At 47.0% G+C, this 27,038-nt stretch overlaps 4 protein-coding genes across 5 annotated transcripts in view; 1 reads left to right on the forward strand and 3 right to left on the reverse strand.

Annotated features, from left to right (window-relative positions):
- The window catches only part of LOC115058578 (myelin-oligodendrocyte glycoprotein-like), a 279,510-nt gene that overhangs the window by 147,548 nt on the left and 104,924 nt on the right, over positions 1-27,038 (forward strand). The gene's annotated exons all lie outside the window — the stretch shown is intronic.
- On the reverse strand, positions 464-9,447 carry otud4 (OTU deubiquitinase 4). The gene is made up of 21 exons (XM_029525909.1): positions 9,069-9,447; positions 8,616-8,699; positions 7,522-7,572; positions 7,383-7,429; positions 6,930-7,002; positions 6,731-6,812; positions 6,442-6,604; positions 6,319-6,361; positions 6,127-6,229; positions 5,966-6,030; positions 5,789-5,883; positions 5,584-5,678; positions 5,322-5,475; positions 5,053-5,188; positions 4,688-4,762; positions 4,014-4,563; positions 3,347-3,946; positions 3,217-3,257; positions 2,308-2,935; positions 2,149-2,225; positions 464-2,081 (listed from the first exon to the last, which is right to left on the reverse strand). The coding sequence occupies exons 1-21, from the start codon at positions 9,204-9,206 to the stop codon at positions 1,692-1,694; spliced, it is 3,690 nt and encodes a 1,229-aa protein (XP_029381769.1). The 5' UTR covers positions 9,207-9,447; the 3' UTR covers positions 464-1,691.
- LOC115059224 (zinc finger Y-chromosomal protein-like) lies at positions 13,760-18,912 on the reverse strand. The gene is made up of 8 exons (XM_029526877.1): positions 18,882-18,912; positions 17,468-17,692; positions 16,371-16,991; positions 16,229-16,289; positions 15,833-15,903; positions 14,846-14,879; positions 14,558-14,752; positions 13,760-14,429 (listed from the first exon to the last, which is right to left on the reverse strand). Exons 1-8 carry the CDS (start codon positions 18,910-18,912, stop codon positions 13,760-13,762), a joined length of 1,908 nt encoding a protein of 635 aa, XP_029382737.1.
- LOC115058559 (uncharacterized) lies at positions 21,254-26,654 on the reverse strand. Of its 2 annotated transcripts, XM_029525943.1 has the most exons (13): positions 26,365-26,652; positions 25,310-25,380; positions 24,895-24,959; positions 24,583-24,695; positions 24,369-24,491; positions 24,181-24,292; positions 23,850-23,913; positions 23,732-23,772; positions 23,461-23,645; positions 23,272-23,355; positions 22,940-23,190; positions 22,319-22,423; positions 21,254-22,237 (listed from the first exon to the last, which is right to left on the reverse strand). In XM_029525943.1, the coding sequence occupies exons 3-13, from the start codon at positions 24,953-24,955 to the stop codon at positions 22,210-22,212; spliced, it is 1,167 nt and encodes a 388-aa protein (XP_029381803.1). In that variant the 5' UTR covers positions 24,956-24,959; positions 25,310-25,380; positions 26,365-26,652; the 3' UTR covers positions 21,254-22,209. The 2 variants fall into 2 exon arrangements, with proteins under 2 accessions (XP_029381803.1, XP_029381802.1); XM_029525942.1 differs by having other exon boundaries at positions 24,895-25,380; positions 26,365-26,654.

The raw sequence follows: 27,038 nt of genomic DNA on the forward strand, positions 1-27,038 counted from the left end.
ATGTGTTTGAAGGTTTTACTAAAGGGTCAATTAACCAAAGAATCACAAGATCAAGATGTTACATCTGAACAAATCTAACATCCTTCCTGTTTCTACTAAGACCATAAGCTCATCAGGAGCATGTTCGCTGAGGAGGAGGTGGGACATCTTCCCACAGACTTGGTCATTAAAACCACAACAATAAACTACACCATTCACACACACTGAGCACGAGCGAGCCAGCGTAAACAGGAAGCAGCTGATTTTCTGCAGAAAACACAAATTTAATGTAATTTAATTTGCCAGGCTGGTCAGATCTAATTAAATCTGTGCGCTTTCAAAATAAAACCTGCAGCAGCATTGACTGGTTTGATTCCCTGTGTCTCTGAGTAATTTAAACAGAGCCGCGTTTTTTTACAGAACAAAATAGAACAAAGCGATATTTTGCCGTCGTCCTGATTAGTCCAGAAAACTAACGCCTTCAGAATCGGAACCAAAACTTTTATTTCAGTCACATTCAACAGTAAACAGCTTCTGTTCTGTACAGCAGTTCAAAAACAAAGAGGAGTAAAAGTAGAAACTTAAGGCACTGAATCTCTACAGCGGGAAGAAAGTACAAACAAAAAAATAAAAATCCACTAAACACAGACACACAAAGTTTGGCTGCTGTAGTTTTAATAGCAGCGATTCAACTCAAATTGTCCAGTCGAATTTAATCCTCATAAAACTAGTTTGATTCAAACCCACAGTGCAGACAGATCCTCGCCAACAGCTCGCTATCATTGGTGCTATCGGTGTTCATAACGGAAACCTGTTCACATGTAGTGGCTATGGTGCATTCAAGCAACACAAGAAAATCTGACATTTTATCTTTAGAGAAGGGAGTAGTTCAATATTTCTGGAATTATTTGGTTTCCTGCAGATACCTCAAACTTCGAACAGCAGCTGCTATATTAACTTTGCATAAAAGGACAGAATCAGGGATTTGTAGTTGCTTTTCATTAATATTTACAAAAGCTGAAGCATAAAACGTAACGTTTGTGGGTTCATCAATGACGATTTCTTTCCCTGGGCTCATCGTTCTGTCTTTATGCTAAGCTAACGGCGGCTAGCTGCAGGATTATTTTCATCCATCTCAACAGGAAATATCCCAAAACACAACTGACTAGTCCAAAGTAAAATGGTTGATCCGTCAAATTAAAACTCCAAAAAATAACTTGCAAATTTCAAATGTTTTTCCTCCAACAGCAAATTACACACAGCGCCATGCTATAGATGTAGCAGTGATTAAATGGTGAAAAAAAAACCAAACCCAAAAACAAAAAAAGGAGTGACAGAAAAATTATCAGCAACTAATTGTTGAGCCCTACAATTATCTGACATTTTCTTGACAAACGAATTGTAAAATTAATCTTAAATTGTGACTCCACTGGACAAAAGTATAAATCTGTTTAACTGCCAGGACGTGAAAATTAGATGTAAACTTGCACACGCTTTGCTAACTAGCCACCTGATTATTAGAGTGATTGAGAAGCTGTTTTTGACGACGCACAAGATGATTTACAGTGAAGACTGACCCACCAGCCAGGTCATAGGTGATGAAATGAAGTCAGAAAGTGCAATATGAACAAACCGGGGTCAAACAAGCTCAAACCAAAAGATGGGGAGAAAAAAAAAAAAAAAAATTGTGTCCTCTCATTGGCTGACAGCTTTTAATAGCCCCGCCCCCTGTACGAGGGGACGAACTGGGCATGATAGCCCACCCCTGGTTCTCCTCCCTGCCTCCTCCTGTTCCCACCCCTCCCTCTACCTCCTCTGTGGCCTCTCTTCGACCCTCTGGAGTTCAGTTTGAATTCCGGCTCCTCCCAGTTGTCCTCCGTGCTGCAGCCCACCGACAGACCCTCCACCACCGGAATGCTCCCCAGGTGGCCCACTTTGCCGGGCTCCGGGGCTCCCTGGGGGACGTACGGTCTGCTGTGGAAGACTTTCTGCGGGAGCCTGTAAGCGTGGGCAGAGCTGTTGTTGCCAGGGACGGAGACTGGCGTCTTGACACTGCCGGGGTTAATGGTCAACATGGTGTCCGAGTTCGAGACCAGAGCGACCTGGAAGAGACGGAGATCAGCTTCCCTTCAATACCATGACTGATGTCGCTGTGTGTGTTTTCCTTACTATCGGTGTGTCGTTCAGTGGCGGGTCCACCAGCAGCACAGTTTTGTGTGAACTCTCTCCTTTTGTCATCTTCATTGCTGATAAAAACAAACAAACAAAAAACATAATATTGAAAACAGAAACCAAATAACTATGAATGAATGTTGGATGTTTACATACCAAAACTGTTGGGAACCACCATTGCTCTGTTGTTGTTAGCGTTAGCCATGTTAGCAGCAGGAGGCCCTTCCGGAGGACCAGGGGCTCGTCCAGGACCGTGCCCTTGCATTGTGTCTCCATTGAGGGGCTGAAGCTGCTCCATCAACCCCTGACTCCCCTGAAGCTCATCAGGGGTGGATGTAGACTGGTACCCCAGTGAGGATGTGGGGTATGGAGGTATAGCGGGGGGGTAAAGGGGGTGTCCTGGACTTTGACCTGGGTGGTACCCCTGGAAACGTGGAGGTGCAACCGGATACCCAACTGGGTAGCTGGAGCTCCTGGATGGAGGCAACTGGTGCTGTTGCCACTGCAACGAGTTGCAGTGCATCCTTGGGGGGGGCAACTGGTTGCCAGGGAACTCGAGGTGACCAAAGGAGGGTTCACTGGGACGGAGGGGCTCCGGGGGTTGGGGTTGATGATCGTACTGAGGTGGCACGACTGGAGGGTAATGGGTATACGCCTCCTGGTGGCCGGTGGGCGTGCTGGAGGGAGGGAGGTGGAAGGTGGGGGAAGCAGAACGGGATATGGTATGGGCTTGATGGAGGGGGAGGAGGTAGATGTAGGGGCTCAGCAGGGGCATGGAGTATGCCTGGGGGGAGGAGAAGTTTATGTTCTGATTCTGTATCAGTGATTGATGTCATTTTAAACTTTTGGAGACACAGTCGGTCTTTTTTCTTTCAGAAAGGTCTGACTGTTCTCTAATTGTGGACAGTAGTTCAGAAAGCAAGAAGAAACTAAAAACATGTTGAATTTTTCAACTATAACCCAGATCAAACCTTCACAGAGACTTCTGAAACCTTCGTCATCAGACCTCAATGTGAAGTTTATATATAAAGCAACCAGTGATACAAAAAGAGTTTGTTGTCTTACCTTGACTCCCAGGTTGAAGAAAAATCTCAAGATGTTGACATCTGTAGAGAAAAGAAAAACAAACATCAGGGAATGTTCCTGACTCACTGATGGATTTCTATCTGTTTTTAAACCGCCTGGTCCAACTCACCCTGGGGAAGGTCGTCTCCCGTCTTGCTGGAAGAGAAGGGAGGGGGTGGGACCGCCTCACCCTTCTCTCCTTGGGGGAAGCCAGGGTAAAGGGGGTCCAGGTAGAGCTGGGACAGGTTTTGCAGAGGGACAGTTCCTGGAATGGATGGGGGGTGGGGTTGGGGAGCAGGGTGTGCCGGCAATAACTGATGAGGGTGGGACTGCTGGGGGGGAGGATGTGCCGGGGACTCGGACTCTGACTGATTCTGGGTGTTGATGGTCTGGGTTTGGAGAGAGGGAAGGTTTGGGTTCTGGGTGGAGGAGATAGACAGGGAGGGCAGGGGGAGTTGGGACGGGGGAGGAGGCTGAGTCGGCTGGGTGGTGGGGTGCGGTGGGGACTGACCCTGGACCATCTCAGACTGGGACTGGACTGGCTGCAGGACCTGAGGGAGGGAGTCCTGGGTCAGGATTTGTGGCCCAGGAAGAACTCCTTCAGAGAGGCACTGGGGCTGAATCTGTGGCATCGGGATTTGGCTTTGAGGCAGAGGAGGATGTGTCTGTGAGGCCTGAGTTTGGGTCTGGGACACAGCCGAGGAGGTCGGGCTTTGGACGACAGCAGAACCTGAAACAGAAGACCATCAGACCGGGACCTGAACCACCTGAACAGAAAATCCAAGTCCGGTTCTTACCTGGAGTTTGTGCTGGATCAGGAGGAGCCTCCTGGATCTGGACATGAGTGGGGGAGGAGGGGGAAGGTGGACTGGAGGAGTGGGGGAGGGAGGGGACAGGAGGGGAGGAACGGGGGAGGAATCCCTGAGCAGCAGTGGGAGAGGGAGCGATGGGAGCGATGAAGGTGGGAGGAGGAACCGAAGAGGGAGGAGGAGGAGCTGAGTAAGACGAAGAGGGGGGGAGTTTGGAAGAAGAGGAGGGAGGAGGGGAGGAAGAGGAGAGGGGCGAAGACGCAGGGGGCAGAACAGGGGTGGTAAGGGTGAAGATGGCAGCAGACTGAGGAGGCGCACCGCCCATCGCAGCAGGAGGAGGAAGAGGAGAACTGGGAGTAGCAGCTAAAGCGTAAGACTGTGTGTTTGCTTTTGGTGTCGGGGCAGCACAGGCGGGTGGAGGGGTGGGGGCAGAGCCTGTTGCTGCAGAGGTCGAGGCCTTGAGCAAGCGCCCGGGGTCGGAGGTCACAGGTGGAGGGGTGGGGGGAGGCCCCGCTGTGACATCATCAACAGGACTCCTCTGCGGGAAGACAGAGAAACGTCAGCGGACACAGGTGGCAGCTGATTGGCTCCCATCGGCTGTCCATCAAAGGGACTGACACCACAGCACAAGCAACAAACACAAATCTTTTATCAAACCTCACCGTCTTGTTTCTCTGAGATCTTCTCTTATCTCCTCCCTTCTTCTTCCCTCCGTCTCCAGGCGCCGCCGTCTGAATCTGACAGGGAAGAAGAAAAGTGGCGTCGAATGAGCAGCTCTGCGTGACATGCGTGTCGATGCCACAGAAGGGTAGTCCAACGAAAACTCAAAAGCTCCGTGATTTAAGGTCAGAGAGGCGTTCAGAGAACTCACAGATCAGAAGGAATTTATAAGTGACCGCTAATTCAAATCAAAATGGCGGACTTCCAGTTTGATGTTTCATGCATCAACAGATTTTAGTGAAGAAGGTGGCCCTGACTGCGCCTTCCTGTCTACATGGCGGTGATGTAAAGGTCCCGCCTCACTCACCCCGAGGGCGGGGAAGCTGTGCTCGTCCCTCAGCTGGATCTCCACCAATGCCACGTTCCTCTCCTCCTCCTCTTTGGCCAAACGCTCCTTGTCCGTCAGGCCAAACAACTGCTGCTCCGCCACGCTGACAGACTTCCTGTCGACACGTTAACCCTTACAAAATAAGATCACTCAAAGAGACTTTAGACAATTATCACAATCAGCTGGTCCAACAAACGGCTGATTAAGCCAGCTCAAAGACATTCAACCAGCTCCTCAGTCACGCTGACCTGGTGGTCTTTGCCCCGCCCTGCTCGTCTACGGTGGCCTGCGGGGGCCATGAGTGCTGCTTCTGCACACGGCCAGTGGAGCTCGCCGCCGGCTGTGAGGAGGACGACGAGACGGTCTTCCCCCGTCCTCTTCCTTTCCCACGCTCCTCCCTGTCTGAGAGAGATGGCGAGGGACAAGTGAGTCCAACTGCAGCATCACTAACTTTAGATGTGTGTGTGTTTAGTGCGCGTTGTGTTGTGTTGTGTTGTGTGTGCGCTCCACCTCCACATCCGTTGCTGAGCTTCTTGTCTTTGTTGACCACGGTACTCCAGCTGCTCTCCTCATTGGGAGGATGGACACGCCACAGGGAGACATGTCTACACACAGACACACAAACCACCGTCAACATGACACACTTCCTGTCTGCTTCACAATAAAAGCATCATTAAAATAAAGAGATAATTCACATTTTGAAATACAAACCAACCTGCTGCCCAGCTCTTCTATGTGAACCACCACCTTATTGTTGTTGGAGGGAACTTCCTTAATGGTTGCACTGTAGTGTCGCCCATCGAGGGAAACCTCCAGAAACAAATGATGTAAATATACATGAAAAAAAACAAAAAGCTAACATTCAAATAAGAACTAAAGAGGAAACACACACCTGGCAGCGATCTCCTGCAGTGTACTGCATCCCGGCAGCGATACAATAATCCATCCGCTGTTGAGCTGAAACAGGAAGCAGACACTTTTTGTTCCTCCAACAGTTTAATTCCTGAACACTTTGAACATGCTGTGAATTAAATGTGTGTATGTGTGTGTTACCTCTCTTGCTCTTGTGCCAGACGTCATATTCAACATTTCTGAATAGATTAGGGTTCAGTGAACGTCTCACCCTCTCAGGCAGCTGCCGGCCACGTCCACGGCCCTGACACACACACACACACACACACATTAGTCATTGTTATCAGGCAGGTGAGCAGGGTGCTGAACGTTGTTTGTGCTTGTTTGTGTTACCCTGTAGCTTTGGTTGTTGTGTCTTGTTGAAGCAGTTTCCACCCTGGTTCATAAAAAAAAGATGTAACAGTCAGATCTCAGTTCAGTTCAAAAACACTTCCCTCCTCAGCGATGGTTTCCTACCGCTGCGTCTCATTAGTATCCAGGTCTGACCCGTCGCTGCTGGGGCAGGCCGGCATGCTGTCATCACTCAAGAGGTCGCTGGATCGGCTGGACCGCAGACAGGAACCCAGAGAGTTGCGGTCCACCTTAAACACATCATCATACAGCACCTCGTACAAGATGGCTGCAGGAGAAACAGAGGGGGCGGGGCCAAATAGATGTAAACAACATTTATATGAGGACGTGTTGGGAACAAACGTTTCATTTAATGGATGATAACATCTGTTCTGGTGTGTTTGATGAGACTCACACTGACAGAGAGCCGAGTTTTTTATTTGGCTGATGGGATAAATGCTGTCGTAGTGATTCCCATTCAGGAAACACAACTGCACCTGAAGGGAGAACACTGGACTTAACACACAAACATCTGATTTATTTCAGTCCAGACTAACGTCGCTTTGTTTGAAATGACACGTTGTGTTTAATTGGCTGAAAGTTTTTGGTCACACCTTGTCCTTGAATTTGTTGTCTGTGATGTGGACTGGTGGTTTTCCCGGATCCTGGTAGATCAGGAAGTCCCTCCTACAGAGAGAGACAGAAGGATGAAGTCTCACTGACGCCACATCATCATCATCATCTTTAAATTCAGATCGAACTCTGGTCATTTAATCTGAGAAGAGGAGTCTTCATTGCTGAAGACGTTTCACTGAGCCCAGATCTGAGTCTGGGACTCTGGAGGTTCACACCTCAGTCCCATCATCTCTGACAGACTTCGGGTTCATTTCTGCAGCAAAGATATCAGGAGTCTCCAGAAACTGGATTAAAACTTTTAGAGCCAAATAATGGCTTATTCTGTTTTTTCATCTCTTTGTGTTTGATTTTTTTTTTTTTTTTTCTCTTTATGTCATCAAGTCTCCACATTCGGAATAAGCTAAATTCTACATGTGTCCATTATGACTTACTTGTACATGACAGACAGAGCGTTGATCTCCACCTCCCCCACCCATTGCTAGAAAACAAACAGAAGGTGTAAAGGAGACAGGAAAACCGCAGGTGAGATGAAGGGCTGAGATAAGACGGAATGGAAGTGCGGTGATTTACCTGTGGGTCCTGCAGCTTCAGCAGATACTCCTCAAAATCACCCTCAATAAACTGCAGAAGAAGAAATACACAACTGTGTGATGAGAGATGACAACACCCCACACTCCTGCTGACAGATGAGGTCCTAGTGTTAGTGTTGACTCATCATGGAGACCGACGCCCCACATGCTTTTCTACAGGAAACTATTGAAGATTATTACATTGGCCATTAATGAGCTGTTTTCTTTGTCATCAGCACTAAGCAAAAACCTGCAAAGAATAATAAAAATAATACAAATTTAAACAGCCCACCACAATGTCAGTTTTAGTCTGAATCATCAATGAGTCATTTCTTCAACAAGAACAAAAAAAAAAAAAAAAAAAAAAAAAAGACAGTGATCTGTCCTAACGAGACTTTAGTTTAAATATCACATGATGTTCCGGGTTCAGCGGTTACACCCATTAGTGGCACATCAAAAACTATCATTTTACTGGCTGACAATTTACAGCCTCTCCTCTTTACAAACATTATGAATAAAATTTAATAAATCAGCTGCTTTACTTGGTCACACATGAAAGTCAACTGAGTATGTTTCACTATTATCTGATAATTTACTGATTCTGTGGCACTTGATTGTGGAAACCGAACCAAACTTTAACCATAAAGATCTGATTTTGTGTCAGAGATAAAGAAGAATATTTATTAGTCATAAAAAGAGTATTTATTCTCCATTTTCAGATGCAAAAAAGAACTAATTGCAAATGCAATGCGCCAATTAAGCATAACAAAACACACCTTCTGTTGACAATAGTTTGTCTGTGAGTCATTTGTGTCCACCTGCACAACAAGATCTGTCTGGGCAACTTAACAGGTATTGTAAAAATGCCTTCCTATCACATGAGAAGAGGTGCGTCAGTTACGGGTGGTTATATTAGGTTATATCAGTTTTGCTTTCAACTCCCCCAACTGTCATTCAAATTATACTTATAGAGCTCAACAGGAACAGTCAGACCAGCACACACTCTGACACCATGTTGTCTGAAGAGACAGTTGAGACAAACCAAACGCTCCTTTTGTTTTAATGATCATTAATGCCTTCTCTGGGTGTACATACTGCTTCATAGACTTCTCTGTTCTGCTTCAGAAACTTCACACAGTTGGCACGAACTTTAGTATGAAGGCTTTGGCAATGCAGCACCTGGAAGGTCAGAGGTCAACAGCAAAAAAAAAAAAAAAAAATCATTAATCTTTATAGGTTTCTATTATTTACACTTACAAATTAATGAAGCTACAACGTTATTTGGATGAATTGAACATTTTTAACACTTTGTGCTCTTTTTTTTTTTTTTTTTTTTTTTAAACAAGCAACACATGAAGAACCCCAATCAGAAAAGTTGTTTTTGAGTTTAAAGTTAGAAAACGAGGTGAAAACATCTCCACTGGTTCTAACTAACAGCAGTTAGCCCGAGTTAGCACAACAAACAGTCCCGCTTTGACTTCACCTGCTCCCGGTTAGCTCTCCACAAACTTCATGCTAGCTTAGTTTTTCACTTCTTTCCCACTTTACCTGCTCCGCGACAGCTCGAAACAAACACGACCCGTCTTTGGCGACCCTCTTCCGATGCAACCCGATCGATTTCAGGTAGTCATCCATTAATTTCTCCGCTCCTCTCTCCTCATTATGCAAGTGTCCGCCGCCGTCCATTGCTAGCGGGCTCGCTAGCCGCCGCAGCTAGCTGCTGGAGCGACTTTACCTGCGCGTCGGACGGGTTTCACGGCTAACGGGCAAAACTTTCACACGCCGCCGGTTAAGAGTTGTCAATATTCACCGAAAAGGAGCAAAACAACTTCATCCAGGACCCGGGGAGTGCCCGACACAACGACGGGGGCGCACAGTTTCGTTTTCCAGGAAGCTCAGCCGTCCCGGAGAGACCGACTGTCAGAAAGTGAAAGTACAACTTTAGCTCGGAGCTAGCAGGCAGGCTAACAGCTAGCAGCGACACGCCCCCTTCTTCTTCTACGCTTTCAAGTTAGACGCGACTAGAGTGGCGCCCGGTTTCCTGTTTATCCCATCAAAATAAAACGTACAGGCAGAGTTCTATTTTAATTTTATTCTTTTTAAAAGACAAATATTAACCAACAAGTGCAATACTATATATTTAATCTTGTGTTTTGTGTAAAGAAATGTAGCTCAAACTAACTCCCTCAAAATCACTTAGATATGAAAATAAAAGCTTGACATGCTGCTTTAACTTCACAAAGCAACTTTAGCATAATTATAAATACATGTAAAGCTGAACTGTGTGTAAATATTGTGTGTTTCATTTGATGTGTTCATACAAGACTGCGGTCCAGGTGTCAATCGATCCCGGTCCCGGAACAAAACAGCGTGACCACACCCAATTTCAAACCACACAGAAGCAGACAGACAACAGTCATTTTATTTTTTCATAACTTTTAATGCTATTTGAATTTTGAACTTTTTGTTTTGCTTTTATGTTCAAATGTCTTCAATAAGACCAACAAGGACAAGTCTTTGAAGTATTTCTGTGCGTGCTGTGTTTTCTGCTTATGTTGCAGAGATAAGAACTTTACTGTTTAATATTAAATATTTGGGACGACCCAGAAACCAACATGAAGCATCAGGCCAGAATCCCCCCACATGGTGGATAAAATCTCTGAATGTTATTTTCTTGAACAGTTTGACTCTTTCCCAGGCTCTGTTCTCTGGTTCCTTCCTCCACCTCTTCCTGCCACACAGCACTATTGATTTTCAGTCCTGCTCAGCAGCAGAGAGAAGGGCTGGGTGTTGGCTAACACAGGGACTGTGTTTGTGTAGTGTGGCTGGATTCCGCTCATGGTCCTCCGTGGTTAGTCCATTTAAGTGTGTTGTTGAGGATGAACCTTCTTGTCTGACATCCATGAGGACATGTGGGTGAAGGTGCAGCTTCACCAGCTGGGGGCGTAACGTGTTTTTCAGAGGTTTGACAGCAGCATTCATGATTCTCAGAGGATGCATCTTGATGAAGACTGGTGACTTTTGCTTTAGCACCACTTCGAGCTTCACATTAGTGACATTTGTTTCAGATGTTTGTGTTCCCTTCCTGATGATCTATTTGGTTTTCCTTTGGCATCACCATCAGAATATGAATTTACCAAAAACATCCTCAACCTCACATAAACATTAGACATATTTTCTTCACAATCTTCTACACTAGCTGATTCCAGTCTTTATGCTAAGCTATGCTAACTGTCTGTATTAAGTCCTACTGGCGGCATTAGCAGTATTTTCTGCCTCCTTCAACATGAAATGCTAATATGATAAACTTTCCACTGACCTTTGACCTTTTGTCTGTCTCCTCCTCCTCATCACCTTCTTCCCCATTTTGTTCCCCATCATTCACATCTTCCTCCTCCTCCACAGATCAACTCCCCTCCCTTCCTCTCCTCTAATAACATTTGGTGAAATCTAATAATGACCTTTGTGTGTGTGTGTTTCGCCCTCCCCCAGGCCACTGGCACTGCTTGATGATTGGCCGAGCACACTGCTGCTTCCAACCAATGAGCGGGCCTCCTGCTTGCCGCCATGGAGACCTACAACATGCCAGGTAACCACGGCAACCGGTGAGGAGGGGACAGGACCCATGGCGATTGACACTTATCCTCCCACTCGGTGTGAATGTGGTGAGTGACCTTCATCCTGGTTTCTCTTCATTTCTGTCTTCCTCTCATTTATGAACCAAAGTGATGATTTACGTAGATGTTAGGGGCATTAGGGGCAAAGGGGGGGGGGGGGTGATATCCCTACAACCTGACACCCCCCAATGCAAAATGACCACAATGGGATGAAAAAATTAACATAAATGACTAAAAAGTGGCACAAACCCAACAACAAAGAGACACAAAACAAGGTGTGGATATTGAGCGTGGGGGGCAACACGTCAAGAGCTACAGACATACAACATGCCAATAAAGAGACACACAGTAACAAAAGGGACACACAACTTATCTGTTAAGCTGCACAAAACAATCCACCAGAGAGCTACACAATGACATGCATCTCAAATGCATCTCAAAGCAACACAAGACAACCACAAAGACACAACGTTCACACCTGTGTGTCCACATGTACAAATCCGCAGTCAGTTGTCGCCGCTTGGAAACACGAGCTGAGGTCAATCAGATGAAATCAACCTTTATTGATCACTGCAGCAGCGAACAGTAACAGGAAACAGCAGCGAAACTGAAATCGAAGGAGATTTGAACTGAAGTCCCTGACGGGGGGTCAAAGGTTAAACGAAACGTGCAGGCAGAATCAGCTGAGCACCATTGATATGACCATTCACATGAAAACAACGCGTACTGGCTTTTCCTGTAGCCACTCTGAGGATCGTGGTTCAGGTTTAGGTCTGCACTCTTCGACCTGGCAGGACCAAGACCAGGATCATGGTCAGGGTCAGGATCAGATCAGATCAGATCAGATCAGATCAGGATCAGGACCAGGACCAGGATCAGAATCAGGGTCAGGATCAGATCAGATCAGGATCAGGATCAGGATCAGATCAGGATCAGATTAGGACCAAGATCAGAATCAGAATCAGGGTCAGGATCAGATCAGATCAGGATCAGGATCAGATCAGGGTCAGGACCAGGACCAGGATCAGATCAGATCAGGGTCAGGACCAGGACCAGGATCAGATCAGATCAGGACCTGGACCAGGACCAGGACCAGGATCAGGATCAGGGTCATCACCTCTCCTGCACATGCTGTTAGTCAACTTTGATCATGATTAATTTCGACTTAATGAAGAGTTTGAACTAAAGCAATTTCCTGTTTCCTGTTTCCATGTGGTGATGATGTCATTCAACATGGACGCTGCATTTTTCTTTAAAGTTGGAATAAATATGTTGATTTCAGACTCAGACTTCAGATTGATCTCAGTTAAGTCAAACGTTAAAATAAATAAATTAAATTTTACATCTGAATATGTGCAGAAGAGGAAATGAAACCTGACTCACGAAGCGTTTGGCTCATGCCAGATTTAATTTCATCTCAACGGTTTCTGACTCATAAATATAGTTCATGTCAAAATTTGAGAAGCTTCTGCTAAAAAACGACTAATTTACTGTTTCTGTGAACATTAAAGACTAAAATAAAATACAGACTTTTGGACGTGTCATCAAACCTGATAAATCTGTTTTTAAAGACAAATGGTCCACATTTACCTTCAGTAGACATTCTGGTTATGTGAAGCGTTTAAATAACAATAATTTAAAAAGGGGGGAAAAAGGAAAAAGGCTCTTAAAATGATTTTTTTTTGTTTGTTTCAAAAAACTACATATAGTGCAACTTTAAATTAAGACATTTCTGACTCTTGGGAGCCTCGTGTTGCTGTGTAAACACAAATACATTTTCAATATACAACACAAATATTAGAAATATCATACTGTCCACCAGAAACCCCGTACCTTTAAAAATCCCCAAAGAATAAAGAGAGAGAGAAGTAAAGTGACTGAATGTTTTCTTAGATTAAAAATGGGAATATTTTTTCTGCTTTATTGAGTTTTCTAAATTTGAGTTTATATTTGGCTCTTGCTGCTCTAACAACAGTTAACTGATGTCAAGGCATTCATGATCCTCAGAGGTTGAACTGTGTCAAACAGGACCAGAGACGTCTCCTAATCCTGCAGTTGTTTATCTCGTCTTTCAAAGAAAACGTTAAGAGAATTTCTCTGAATAAAGAATCTTTACTTTAGAGCTGTTTCTGTGCAACTGGAGTGTGAGGAGGATTTTTAAGAGCCAGTTTCTGTGGGGCAGGAGAGACAGGCAATAAATATGTCACAGGATTAAATAGCTAAGAGTCAGTGGTTACATGACGGGCTAAAGCAGGCAGGAATGCAGCAAAAATCACGAGCATGATGCAAAAGTTCAATAAATTCAAAACGTTCCTTATCTGTGTATTTTCAGTGCATTGAGCATAATAACAGGAGCAGTTTGACATTCTCATACATAGAGCTGAGTGACAGCACCTCAGATACATTACAGAGCTTTACATCCATCACTTTACAGTCCAGAGGATGGATGGAGGAAGGAGAGGAGGGGCGGAAGATAATGGGAGAGGAGGAGGAAATAAAAAAGGGACAAGGAGGAAGACAGTAGGAGACAAGGGAGGGAAACAAGGGCACGAGGAGAGGAAAGAAGAGGGAGAAACGAGATTTGACGGAGGGAAGGAGGAGAAAAGGAAAGGAGAGGCGCTTTTATAAAGAAGTCTTGAGACCAAGGTAACTGAGGAAGGAGTGTTTTGTGGAGGAGGAGGAGGGTGAAGAGGAGGAAGAGGAGGGTGGAGAAGGAGAGCGTGGTTTCAGGGAGATGAGCGTCGTGATGGGGAGGAGAGGAGACAAATCCCTCCATCCTGCCCGGTCGGAGAGCGAGGGATGAAGAGGAGGAAGAGAGGAGGGTGCAGCAGTGTGTGTGTGCGGCGGTGTGTGCAACCGCTGAACGTGTTTGTTTGAACGCTGATTGTCTCCGTGCACATACGACCGGTGTGTGTGCACGTCACCAGGCGCGTCCCCCGCGATCCCGTTGACGTGTGCGGCGTGTTTGACCTTGCAGTGCAGGCGCAGACTGTCCCGCCGCTTGGCGCTGTAGGGACAGAGGTCGCAGGTGAACGGCCGCTCCCCCGTGTGAACCCGCACGTGCTCCACCAGCTTGTTGGCTGTCCGCGTCAGGTGGCCGCACCGGTCACACCGGTACTGGTTGCCTTGGCGATGACCCTGGAAGTGAACCAGCAGCTCCTGTTGCCCTGGAAACGACCTCTGGCAGATGCGGCAGCGATGCTCAGACGTGCTCTTTTCTGCCTGGGTTGCCATGGCAACTGCCAGAGTGCTGCTGGAGGCGGCAGCTGTGGTGGGAGGGGTGACGGGGCATCTGGGAGTCAGGAGGGGAGGGACGGGTTAATGACACAAACACAAGCACACACAGTTTAAACTCAAACTCAAACACACAAAGCGCACTTAGAAAACGTGCACTTAGAATTCAAACTTGAATGAACTTACCTCATGTCGGCGCCGACTCCTGTGTCGCCCTGTATGTGCGTGGTGGCGTGAGCCCTCATCTCCGCCTCCTGATTGGTCGAGTAGTCGCACACACAGCAGTGCAGCGAGAAGGAGCCGTGCTCCCACTGGCGGTGTGCGGTCATGTGACTCTGGAAAAGGCCACAGCCCTCGGTCTCAAACCCACAGACGTGACACCTGAAGGTGGGCGGGACAACATGACACGTGCGTGTGAGGGGGAGGAGTTTTCAGGATAATGTGCCATTGAAGGTAGCAGCACAAACGTGTTACCTGTAGAAGTAAGAGCTTCCTGCGGTTCGTATTTCTGCAGGAAAGAGAAAAGAGAAAACATGTTTTTCTACAAAGACATTCACAAAATAAATGTGTTGCTGCCATTTTCTTTTTTCCAAAAATCTACTAATGACGAGTCCCAGGGGCCGTTATTATTGGAGGACTGTGGACTCTTCACTACAGTGTCATCTTTATTAGGAACCCAAAGGGCGATCTGATGACAGCAAGAATCCATAACAAGACAAAACTGTGCACTGAGAGACAATCGCTTAAAAGTACCAATGATAACAACAAGGCCACACTGAAAACACTGCAGGACAACTAAAGGCCTAAATTTTACATGAGGAGAGGAAGTGCGGTCATTAGGGGTGGAACGGTACGCTGAAGTCACGGTTTGGTACATTTTCAGGGCTGAAATATGCAAAAAAATATATATATACATATATAATAAAATAAAGATCAAATAAAGTGCAGAATGTAGAAAGTCACTTCCTTTCCAAACAAGCCAAACTCTGACATTGTTCTGTGTTTCTCCTAAATGTCTCCTTCGTGGAGCTGGTTGGTTCTTATGAGCGCTGAATGAGGAGTCATCTGCTGCTGAAAAGCATTTCTACGACTATACCTGTTGCAGACGTTTTAGTTATGAGTTTGGAGCTGAGAGCAGAAAGACGGACTAACACGTTATTAACTTCAGTCTTACCACGGACCAAGTCAGTGCTGAAGTTCTAATGTGGAGGCTGTTCGCTAGTTTAATCCTTCCACCCTGAGTGACAGTGTCACTTTTCATTATTGCATAGTATGCTGGGACTGGCAAGGCAGCAAATCATTCATAAGCCCAACAGTGACTCAGTGTATGAATACGAAAACACTTCCATGAGACAGTTGTCAACATTCAAAGAGCTACGCCTCCTCAAACAAACAGGAGCCGAGCGCTCGCACACCGGCTCTGGATTCTGTCCTCCATATATTGTGTGTACAGTAAATTACCCTGTGGAGGTTCCTGGGAGCTCAGGACAGGCGAGGAACGGAGTGGCTCCACATTCACCTTCAAGATCGGACTAAAAAAAAAAAAAACAAAACAGTCAAACAAACAGTTCAGGGGCCAAATGTTTCAGAGGACCTGGACTAGGAAAACGGACCAAACTGAATCGAGACAGTCTGAGCTACGGGAGATCTTTGCTTTGCGTCCTGTCTCCTGTTGCCTAGCAACCCTGACAACACCTAACCTTGGTTCCTATGTGTTGGTTTTATCCGATGTACTGTTGACACAATCAGTCTCCCTGAACTGGGACACATCTGTAGAGTCAAAACAAAGCATCTCCCCCCGCAGGCAGAGGTCAAAGGTCAAAGTGTCAATATGACATTAGTGATGACAGGAAGTACCTGCTTCTGATGGGAGGAGTCGACCTCTCCACCAGCTGACTGTTGGATTTACTGACCCTCTCTGCAAAAACACACACAATCTGGATGTTAGAAAAGTTCATTTGTGTTGTTGTTGTTGTGCGTCAGTGTTTGAGCGTGTTACCTGAGAGCTGGTGCAGCAGCGTGGACGCCAGGTTCACCGACATGTCCTGCCACAGCACAGCTCTGAGGCACTGGTCCTCCATCTTGGCTCCAAACAGATGCTGCTCCTCCTTCTTGGCTCTGGAGAAGACCTGGTTCTCCATTTTGACCCCTGATTGAAACTGGTCCTCCATCTTTACTCCAGAGAGGAACTTTGCTCCAGTGAAAGGCCGCTCTGCAATTTTTGCCTTAAAGAGAAACTGGTCCTCCATCTTGGCCCCAGAGAGAAGCTGGTCGGCCATCTTGGGCTCACTGTCCTCCATTTTTAATCTAAACTGAAACTTGTTGGCTCCAGAGGCGGCGCCGTCACTTGTCTTTGAGCTGGACTGGCAGCCGGCAGTAAAAAACTTGTCTTCTATTTTAAGGCCAAGAAGACACTGCTCCGCCATCTTGTTGCCAGTGAAACCTTTGTCCTCTGTTTTGATGGCGAAGTGAGGGCGGCTCACCGTCAGCTCTTTTGTGATTGGTCGGTCGTGGATGCGGTCCGAGACCACCATTGTGTCAATCTCCATGGGCTCTTCTTCCTCTTTGACCCTGACGGCCGGACAGCTCACCTCCTGACGCTCTGTGATTGGTGGGAAATCTGTCAGTTTATGACATAACCAGAATCTGACAAGTTGAGAAATCATTTAAATTATTTCTGAAAATAAATAAATAAAAATCATAATAATTCTGTGGGGATCTGCTGCTTTTAGTTTCTGTTGTTTTCTATTTGAAAATAAACACGAAAATCTTCCAGAGCCCAATGAGATTCAGTTTATTACAACATGATGGAAAGAAGATGAAATCCTCCCAGTAGAGAGACACAGCAGTTGAGGAAAGTTTGATATTTTTGATAAAAAAGGGATCTAAATAATTGATTGATGGTCAAAGTAGCTGACTTTAATTTTGTCCTGGTTGTATTATTGATTCATAGACTGATGGTTCAACGTACCAACCAACATCACAAATGTTACTGTAAAGAAAATCGATTAAATCAGCTTCTTACTCAAGATGATTTAATATCTTTAATATTTTCATTACAGATAAATGTACACAAACCGTCACACACACTCGTACCTGCCAGTTTCCTCAGCAGGTCTGAGGCCAGTGTGTCTGTGGTGGGGTTTCCATCAGGTGTGTGCGTGAGGGATGGCGGCTCAGGACTCGCCCCGGGGCCATCTGGCGAGAGAGCGAGGCCGGGCTCATCCTGCTGCCCGCCTCGTACCTCCAGTAGGGCCTCGTGTTGCTGAGGCTCTGCCTCCACACGGCTCCCAGGATGCACCTGGGCCTTCTGGGTGGCCTCTGAGGAGAGAGACGGAGCGCTGATTAAATTTGAGTTAACAGTAAATACATTAGAGCAGGGGTTCAGCTCAATAACTGCACTTCACCACCACGAGAGGGTCGTTTGTATGTTGAGCCAAAAGTATGCGGACAGACAAAGACTATGTGAAAGCTGTCCATGTCCGTCCGAAACCATCAGCACTGATGGACGTTCATGCTTCACCCAGCTGTTCTGAGGTGGATTAACTGGAACCGGACCAACGGTTGGGACTCCAGCCGACTTCACGTGGGTCAGTGCGAACATGAAGACGTCATGAAGGTGCCTTTAGCCTGCTGCTCCGTCAGCGTCTCCACCAGATGCTGAACACGGATCTGCTGGTAATGAATCAAAACTAATTTCTACGGACGGGCGCCGGCTCGTCAGAGGCCGTAATCTCCAGTTCAACACTTAATCCTTTGGAGTGTGTAGACGTTTCCAGCAGCCACACTTGTTGGCAGCATCACAATGAAGAAGGGCGGCAGCCCGAAACAACGGCATGCATGAAGGAACAATGTAAGTGTGGCCCTGCCCTGTTGTTTGACTCACAAGGGATTCACATCCATTCAGACACACAACACACGATAGCCTCAGGTTTTAACACTCACACGACTCTGCCAACACCGGTTTCCCAAAAAGGAACCAACCAGTGAATTGTCCCGCGTCCAAGCCTGAATTTTTCTTCAAATAAATGCAATAGAAAAAAGCCACAAATGATAAAATTTGACATAAAGCATTTCTGATTCATCAGTTCAGCTCTGATGACGGCCGTTCATGAGACCAGTGGAGGGAAGATCAGGATCTGGATCTTTGCTGCCCCTGGACCTGACCAGCTCCACATCGTGGTTTATCAAGGTCAGGGTGGCTCCACCCGCTGAGGTGCAGGAGGAGAAGCAGCTCAGCGGACACATGGTCCAGACTCCTTCCTGGAGCTGGAGCCAGAGGAGGTTCAACAGTTATTAAATCCAAGGTTCACTGACGGTCTCCCCCCTGCACGGTGAGGGCTTCATGTTGTCTTCCATACACACACAAAGGATTGTAACTGTGCGATATCAGCCGAGAAGCATTCTGTTTGACTCAGATCAGATTCACGTTTTCTGAACACAAAAGCACCTGATCCAAAGGGTTCACTGACTTTTTCTGTGTGTGTGTGTGTGTGTGTGTGAGAGATACCTGACAGCCTGATGAGGAGGTCGGACGCCATCTTGGTGCTGACATCAGGGCTGAACAGAGAGGTGGCCGCTGGGAAGGGACTTGAACCTGCGTCGTGTGTGTCCGGCGCGTGTTCGGCGTGAACGCTGATCGAGTGAGCAGCATCACTGCCGGTGTGTGTCTTTGTGTGCGCGCTTGCAGGGTGTGTGTGTCGTTTGGCTGCATCAGAGGGAGGCTGCAACACACTCGACCCACGCTTCATTTTCCGGTGTGTATGTGTGTGTGTGTTAAAAGGGAGGGAGTCAAAACTCAGAAGAGAGGAGGGCAAGAGAGAAGGAAGAGGAGGAAGGAGAGGAGGAGGAAGGCAGTGTTGCTAAAATAAGATGACTGTGTTTTCTATCATGTGGAAGTGAGGACAGCATGATAGAGGAGAAGAGAGGATATGGAGGTAAAGGAGAAACTAGAGAGAGAAAACGAGGGAGGATTTGCTCTTCAGACTGAGCTGTCGCTGGCTCTCATTGACCTGAAAGAGAGAGAGAGGGAGAGAGATGGGTGAAGGGAAGGGAGATGAAAGAGGGGAGAGGGAGGGAAGAAGATGGATCGAGAGGGAGGACGAAGGGCAAGAGAGGACAGAGGAGAATGGAGAGAGAGAGGGAGAGATGGAGGGGTGGATAAAGAGAGGAGGAGAAGAAGGAACATGAACAAAGTGAATCTGTGAATGAATAAATTATTGAATGGAAAAGGCCCAATAATAAGGGGATAAATCATCCCGGTTATTGCCATGGTAACGGACCCTGCTGTGTCGTCTCCTGCCCTGACCTTCCCGCCAACAAAACCATCATCAATTATGATCAATAATCATCAATAATCACTTCCATTTGCCACCAGCTGTGAAGTTTCTTGCCGGTTCACTGAAAAGAAGAATTGCCACCCCCTCAATAGAATAACTAAAATGTTTTAAAAGGTCAAAAGAATTTACTTTTGCTGGATGAACTTACTGTATCTGTATAGATTATAGACAAAAAATGATTTATGAATTAAATGTATTCTGAATACAGTCCACAAAGTTAAACATTTAATCTCAATTAAAGTCATTCATCAGCTAATTAAACTGTTGATCAGTGATATGGGAATTAAAGTAATATTGGACTGTTGATCACAGAAAACCAAACAGCCAATTAGGCTAATTTATGATAAAAATAAAAATAAACACGAGATGAGAATAATTAATGTGAAGTTGGACTTCAGTGTTGATGGAATGAAACGTTCAGGTGAATTTAAATCGGATTAACTGAATTCATTTTATCATCACCCGGCCTCGGTTCACCGGTCAGCCGGAGCCCCCCGGAGCCCCGCCGTTATCCGGTTATCTGCCCCCTCCACCTCAACATGGCTGAACGGCAGTCCGGCTGTCCTCCTCCCGGCGTGGGGATGGAGGCTGACCGGCACCGAGCGGCCCCGATCCGGACGTTTTTACCGGACCGGGGGCAGGTGTCAGCAGCCCCCGCCGTTCGCCCCCTCCCTCCCCCAACATGGCTGCACGGTAACCCGACCTCCCGGGACCTGAGGAGTCATTCTCACGGGTCAGCTAGCATCGACGGCCGGCCGCCGCTAACCGTCCTCCGGCCCCGGCCGGTGGGGGGGAGCCGCTCCTCCCGGCTCGTCCCGGCCGGTCCCGGCTCCGTGACTTACCGGTACCGGGAGGGCAGGTGTCTGAGGCGGCGGTGCTGCAGTCCGGGGCAGAGCCTACCGACAGACCGCGGAGCTCCATGTTCCCTCCGCCCGCCTCCTCCCGGACATTCCCGCCGGCAGCTGGAAGTCAAACAAAGCTCCGAGAAAAAACACAAAACCGAATTAATCACAGAACGGCGGTCCGGCCCGGTTCTCCCCGGTTCTCCCCGGTTCTTCCCGGTTCTTCCCCGAGCCCGAGGATGACGGGTCGGTCACCGAGCAGGGCAGATGGAGGTTTCCGCCCCCCCCCCCCCGGTGTGTGTGTGTGTGTGTGTGTGTGTGTGTGTGTGTGAATGTGCGTGAGTTAGTGTGTGTGTCTGTCTGTGAGGTAGTGTGAGTGAGTGTGTGTGTGTGTGTGTGTGAGTTAGTGTGAGTGACTGAGTGTGTGTCTGTGTGTGTGTCTGTCTGTCTGTGTGAGTGTGTGAGTGTGTGTGTGTGTGTGTGTGTGTGTGTGTGTGTGTGTGTGTGCAGAAGGGCAGGACAGGTTGAACCCGACACACACGCCCGTGCCCGGTCTTGTGCCCGGTCTTGTGCCCGGTCTTGTACCCACACGTGCACAGAGGGTTGAATGTGGGATATTCACTGTTAACCTTTGACCCCACGATCAGACGACAGAACAGAAGGAAAGTTCAGCAGCTGTCAGGAAAAAGCTGGAATATTCCTTCATTTGTGTTTTTAATCAGCACACAAAGCAGAAAACACACACACATTTGATTTTACTCTTTTCCGCCCAAACTAGACATTTAAAATAAAAAGTGTCAGTGAGGTTAGAAATGTCTCCGTCTCCGTTGAAGGAGGGAAAATCAGAGTGACCGATCAGATCTGGTTGTTTAGAAATAATGAAGTTAATGAACCAGGAATGAAATACTGTAACAGAATGAATGCCGAATAAAAGAAATAAAGTGGAAACAAACAACTAATGTCCAAAAACTGCAGTTTCACCGACTGGCTGTGATGACCTGGGTCCGCCTGCAGGGGGCGACAGACAGCTGCGGGAGGTGGGACACACAACAACTACAGCCACAGACACACAACTGACTTGTTTGTAACCCTTCAGCTGGTCGCCATCATCCAGTCTGATCGCTGCATATTTTTTATTTTCGTCCTTCCTTTAACGTGTCCAGGACGTTTGCTGAGAATGAGACTATTTCCCATTCTTGACTTTTACAGTCCACCGATGAGTGTACGTGGACGGCTGCTGTCACTAAATGGGCCCTTTGTGGGATAAACAGCAGCTAATCTAATGCAACCAGTCAACCTAAACACGTCGAATGTGTTTTTCCCTCCTACAGTCCAGAACATGTTGTCTCGGTTTGTCGACAGGCGTTCGTGGTCCGCTGGCTGTCAGACCGGAGGGAGAGGAGGAAGCTACGCTGACACTGTGACCCTGAGTGACCTGTAACGAGCCTGCTAATCATTCAGCTCCACCGTATATAAAAAAATAACGGCTTTGGGTTTTGTGATTTCAGAAAATTACCGGACGAGTTAAAAAAACACAAGAAACCCACCATAAAATCAGTTTGAATCGTCTACTTTAAAAATGTTTTTTTCTGACACAGCTGACTTGTTAGCCAGTTTGAGTCATCTTCACCGGTGGCCCACGTCGTCGTCGTCTTCGTCACCCGTCGCCCTCGGTGTCACAGTCCCTGCAGCACAAAGACATGTTCAGACTGGAGCTGACACATCGGTGGATCAGTGAAGCAACACTCAGACGGTCGTGCTCTTACGCTGCTCTGTAGAAACTCTTCTGGTTCATCATGTGCTGTCTGAAGGTGTCGATGGCTTTGAAAGCGTCCATTTTATTCTGATGTTTGTCTATCACCTCTTTGTACCTGTTCACACACAAACAGAACACAAACTGCTTTAAAACGACGAGCTTTGTCCATTTGGAGAGAGCACCTGTTGTCTTTGAGTAAATATCTCATTTGTGATCATTTGTTTATTATTCTTACTCGATTACTCGTATGAGTCAAAATGTACACACAGAAACGCACACAGAAACACAGCTGACACACAAACCAGACAGCACTTGTCAGTTTCAATAATATTGTCTCAGGGTGTGTGTCTGTCTGTGTATATTCTCCGTCACACAACTGAACTCAGGACGTAGGTTTGGTCAGAGACGTTGTGCCTCATCAGTTCCAAACATCACAGTCCCACAACAGCAGCCCCCCCGAGTCACTCTCACTTTTTACTTCATTAAAACAATCTGAGTTCTTGTTCCATCATTTTACAGGTCACACTCTTGAATCCAACATGGTTCCTTTAATGATTTCATGAAAAGGTCTCAGATCTTTTAAAATGCGATGAGTGGACTGGTGACCGGCTCTGAACTGGTGCAGTCGTACCTGCTGGTCCAGCTGACCGACCACAGACTGTCTTTGGCCCAGTCCTGGTAGATGTAGTCCACCGCAGACCCGGACGCCTGCTGGAAAGTGGTTTTGCCCCCCGCAGGGAGCAGCTCCTCGGCCAAGAAGTGATGGAGGCGTGCCCGAGCTGACAGAGCCACCAACCAATAAACAGGCTCCTCCAGCACCACCGAGTGGAAAGACTGCAGGGACAGTTGGAGCCAGCTGGGGAGGATGGGAGGAGGGAGCCTCTGAGCGCAGACACAGAAGGAGTAGGTGAATTTACGGCCTCATCACGGCCCATCATGCTTTGCCTGCAGGGTTTGTCTCACCTGGTTTCTGCTGCTGTAGTGGCTCAATGTGTCGAGCAGCAGCGATCGTATATGTTCTGCTGTGTGTAGCTGACGAAGGAGCACCTGGAGGGAGAACGTGAGAAACGTTATTCCAAAGATCACCTCGCACTGACAGCACAGGAAAAAAGAGGTCAGGTAACGTTTCAGAAACACATGATGACCTCTGACCTCCAGAGTGCTGCTGACTCTGTACAGGTACAGCGCCTCCTGCTGGATGAAGCTGATGTAGCAGCGCTCCGTCAGGTTTCCAGACCGCAGCCCGTTGAGGACGGAGGACGAGCGGAGGATCTCCTCCGGCAGCCGCTCACTGTGCTGCCACATGAGGTCAAACAGACTGACCCCGGGGACCAAGTCTGAGAGGGGCGGAGACAATCATCAGGTCAAGGTCAGAGTGGTGTTTAGTGTCTGTCGAAGAGTCGCAGCTTCAGCCATCTCTCACCTGACTCCTCTGCCTTCCTGTTGCCACGTGCCATCATGTGACTGGTGACGAAAGCAGAGATTACAATTCAGCGAAGATTTCAGTCCCAGCAGGTTGCAGCTGAAAGGCGGCGTCTTACCTCGCCCTGACGGCGCAGATGTAGAACCTCAACTCCCAGCAGGGGGCGACGTGCAGCCCGCCATCTACACAGAACATTAAGGTGGACCAAGACAGAAGAAGACAGATCGTACTGAAGTCTATGGGAAAATGTCCCTCCTCCTCCCTGATCAGTCTCTAGTCGACAGTCTTCAACACAACATGATGTTAATTTTTTAAATTTGTAAGATAACGGACCAGGGAGCAGGGGAGGGGTTAGGGGGTGGGGCTACGGTGTGATTGACAAACTGTACCACCCAATCAGGACAGAGAACAGAGCAGGTCATATTAACCGTCAACAATAATTTTTTTACATTCTGGGTTCATCTCCATGCAAGCCCCGCCCTCTATGGAGTCCTCCCTCCTCTGATTGGTTGAGCCTCCGATGCTGAAGGTTGAGTGGTCGCTCCAAACCCAGGACTCATTCTTTAGACAGAAACACAGAGGGGGGGTCAGTAAGAAGGTAAAGGTCATGAGCCCCCCCTGAAGAACTACATCTGACCTGGGACACCTGACTTCCGTCCAACCAGGCCGGGCCGTAGGTGTTCGCCAGCTGCTGCACAAAGTGCGTTTCCTCTGGACTGTGAAGTGACACAAGACTACCTCCTGTTAGAGAGCACAGAGACTAACACACACACACACACACACACACACAGTCAGAGCTCACTTGGATCTGGTGCGGTGTGAATTTGAATGTGTTATTTGCAGTTATTTACACGAGCCGTGCTCCAGGAGCTCCAAACGGGGTAGAGACCGAAGCATCTCTTCTGAAACAGGAGCCACTGAGGTGGACAACGAGAGGCCGCCACCCGTCCTGCTGACACATCAGCTAGAAAACACACAGAGAGCCGATGAATCTGTCAGTCTGCTCTGTCTTTTCTGTGTGTGTGTTGTTTTTTTAGCTCTTTTTGGTGGCTTTCTCTCTCTGTACGGCTCTTTGTAATAATTCTTGTCCCCTTGTTGTCCCCCTTTTTGCATTTGTGGTATTCCTCTTCTGTTTTTTATCTGCATTTATACATTTGTCTTACTTGAGCTGAGCACCTCGGTGAGAACAGTCAACAGAAGCGTAAACAACACAGACAACCTCATTTTCCTGCAAACACACAAAGGTAACAGAAAAAGAAAAGACTTGAACATGATGCTACATTCAGACTCTGACTTCATCATGTATCAACTAACCAGAATAAAAAGCCAAACACAACGGGGCACAATAACACAAAGGTATGAAACCACACAATTGTTGCAAGAAACAGATGAGAAGAATTTTGTTGTGCAACAAAACGAATCCTGTTCCAGTCTGGGCAGCTTCCTCGTGGTTTATATTTAAAATAAAGATTTACTGCTATTAACGAAGCATGCCCAGACTTCACAGACTCAGCCGGTCGCTCCTGTCGTGGCCCAGCATGCTTTGCCTGCAGCACAGGTGGAGTGCGTTTGTCTCACCTGGTTTCTGCTGCTGTAGTGGGTCAATGCATCGAGCAGCAGCGATCTTTGTGTAGACGATGAAAGAGAGCCTGGAGGGAGAAACGTGATGCTTATCCCAACAACTACTCAAACAAGATCATCTCGGACCGGGAAATTCACACTGACAGCGCAGGAAAATAAAAATAAAAACAGAGGTCCAATCACTGTGTGTTTATATCCTCAGCCAACACTTCCCTAATAATCTGCAAGTTTTTACAACTTCACTGAAAGCCTTTAGACAAACATCCAAAGGTCAGTTTTATGTGCACTGTCAAAACAATGTCGAATACGGAAGTAAAACTTGTCTACAGTTTGGATTTCACGAGCCAGCAGATTTGATCTTTAGCTCTTGAATAGATTGAAAATGAATCAAATTTACAGCAGGAAGATAAAGTATTCACTCTTTGTTACAGTGCAGCCGTTTGATAAAATCCCTCATTAATGTGCACAGCACCCCATTTTGACAGAAAAACACAGACATGTAGACACTTTTTGCTGATTTATTAAAGAACAGAGAGTATTCAGTGCTGAGTAGAAGCTAATACAGCCATGCAACAAGTTTTTCACATCCGGATTTGGGCAGAGGATCCCAAATGGTGTCTCAGTCTACAGAAACTCTTCTGTAACGTTGGCCAGATCTGTGTTGTGCCACAATTGTGTCTCTGAGCACTTCAGGCAGTTCCTTCAGCCTCCTGGTTCGGTGAGCTGGAAGGCCGATCAGTTTAACTAAACGCGGCTGGACTCCAGTGAAGGTGTAGATGATCAGAACAAATGAACAGCAGCTGAGTTAAATATACGAGTGTCTGAATACTTCTGGCCATGTTTTTCTGTCAAAATGGGTGCTGTGAACGTTAATGAGGGAAAAAATTAACTTAAGTGAATTTATCAAACGGCTGCACTGTAACAAAGAGTGAAGAATGTAAGAAAAAAATGAAGTTATTTATCTGTCGACTCCTTCACCAGCTTTTGTCTAAGGTCCAAAAGCAAAGAAAAACATGAATATTCATTGCATGAATGTTAAAGTGGACACCTACCTGAACTGGATTCGCTTCAGACAGAGCAGCTCTGTGTTCTCAGCCCTCTGAACAAGACTGACGACTCAACCAGACTAACAGGTTGATTTGTTTCTCCGCCTCGTGCTGAACATCATTCCTTTTACAGCCTCACTATCCACTGCTGCATGTCAGCGTGTTTACCTCTGGACAGTCCAGACTCCTGACGGTGAGGGGGGGTGACTCAGCATCTCCTTACTTCCGTTTATATTTTCAGTGTCCTTCTCCCTTTTGCTCCCTTCCCCTCTCCAGCCACTGACTCTGGGGGTGGGTGTAGATCCTGGAGGGAGGTGTCTACAGCTGCTGTGTATCCTGTTTGTGTGTGTGTGTGTTGGGAGGGGGGGTATTAATCCCATAGAAAAGAAAACGTCAGAAAAGAAGATGACTGTTGTTAATGAGAATCACATCAGTGAATTCACTTCATTTAAACATCAGACAGAGTCAAACTGAGCAAAAGGGTTGAAGTAATAAAGAGGCTGACTCAGTTCAGGATGAGCTAAAAGTTCTTAAACTGCATGAGAGAAGATAAAACCGCAGCTCTACACGTTCTGGTTCTATGTCCACATCCTGGACCCTGAGATCCTCCAGACCTCCAGCTCATCCTCACTCAGCAGCACGAGAACTGAAGCGACACCACGAATCTTTACAAACTGAAG

Source organism: Echeneis naucrates, chromosome 18, assembly GCF_900963305.1.
Source record: "Echeneis naucrates chromosome 18, fEcheNa1.1, whole genome shotgun sequence".
Taxonomy (NCBI): Eukaryota; Metazoa; Chordata; class Actinopteri; order Carangiformes; family Echeneidae; genus Echeneis; species Echeneis naucrates.

Bases quoted from the DNA above. Each gene is read 5' to 3' on its own strand.
- otud4 (XM_029525909.1), bottom strand. From the start codon at position 9,206: ATGGACGGCGGCGGACACTTGCATAATGAGGAGAGAGGAGCGGAGAAA. The intron at 7,003-7,382 runs GTAAGTCATAAT...CTCTCTCTGTAG, and splicing joins GCTCTGTCTGTCATGTACAA to GAGGGACTTCCTGATCTACC. The intron at 2,082-2,148 runs GTAAGGAAAACA...CGTCTCTTCCAG, and splicing joins CACTGAACGACACACCGATA to GTCGCTCTGGTCTCGAACTC.
- LOC115059224 (XM_029526877.1), bottom strand. From the start codon at position 18,912: ATGGCGTCCGACCTCCTCATCAGGCTGTCAG. The intron at 16,290-16,370 runs GTAACACGCTCA...GTGTTTTTGCAG, and splicing joins GCTGCTGCACCAGCTCTCAG to AGAGGGTCAGTAAATCCAAC. The intron at 15,904-16,228 runs GTACTTCCTGTC...TTTTTTTTTTAG, and splicing joins ACTCCTCCCATCAGAAGCAG to TCCGATCTTGAAGGTGAATG.
- LOC115058559 (XM_029525942.1), bottom strand. From the start codon at position 25,033: ATGATGAAGTCAGAGTCTGAATGTAGCATCATGTTCAAGTCTTTTCTT. The intron at 24,293-24,368 runs GTCAGATGTAGT...TTCTGTCTAAAG, and splicing joins ACGGAAGTCAGGTGTCCCAG to AATGAGTCCTGGGTTTGGAG. The intron at 23,356-23,460 runs GTCAGAGGTCAT...TTCTCCCTCCAG, and splicing joins GAGTCAGCAGCACTCTGGAG to GTGCTCCTTCGTCAGCTACA.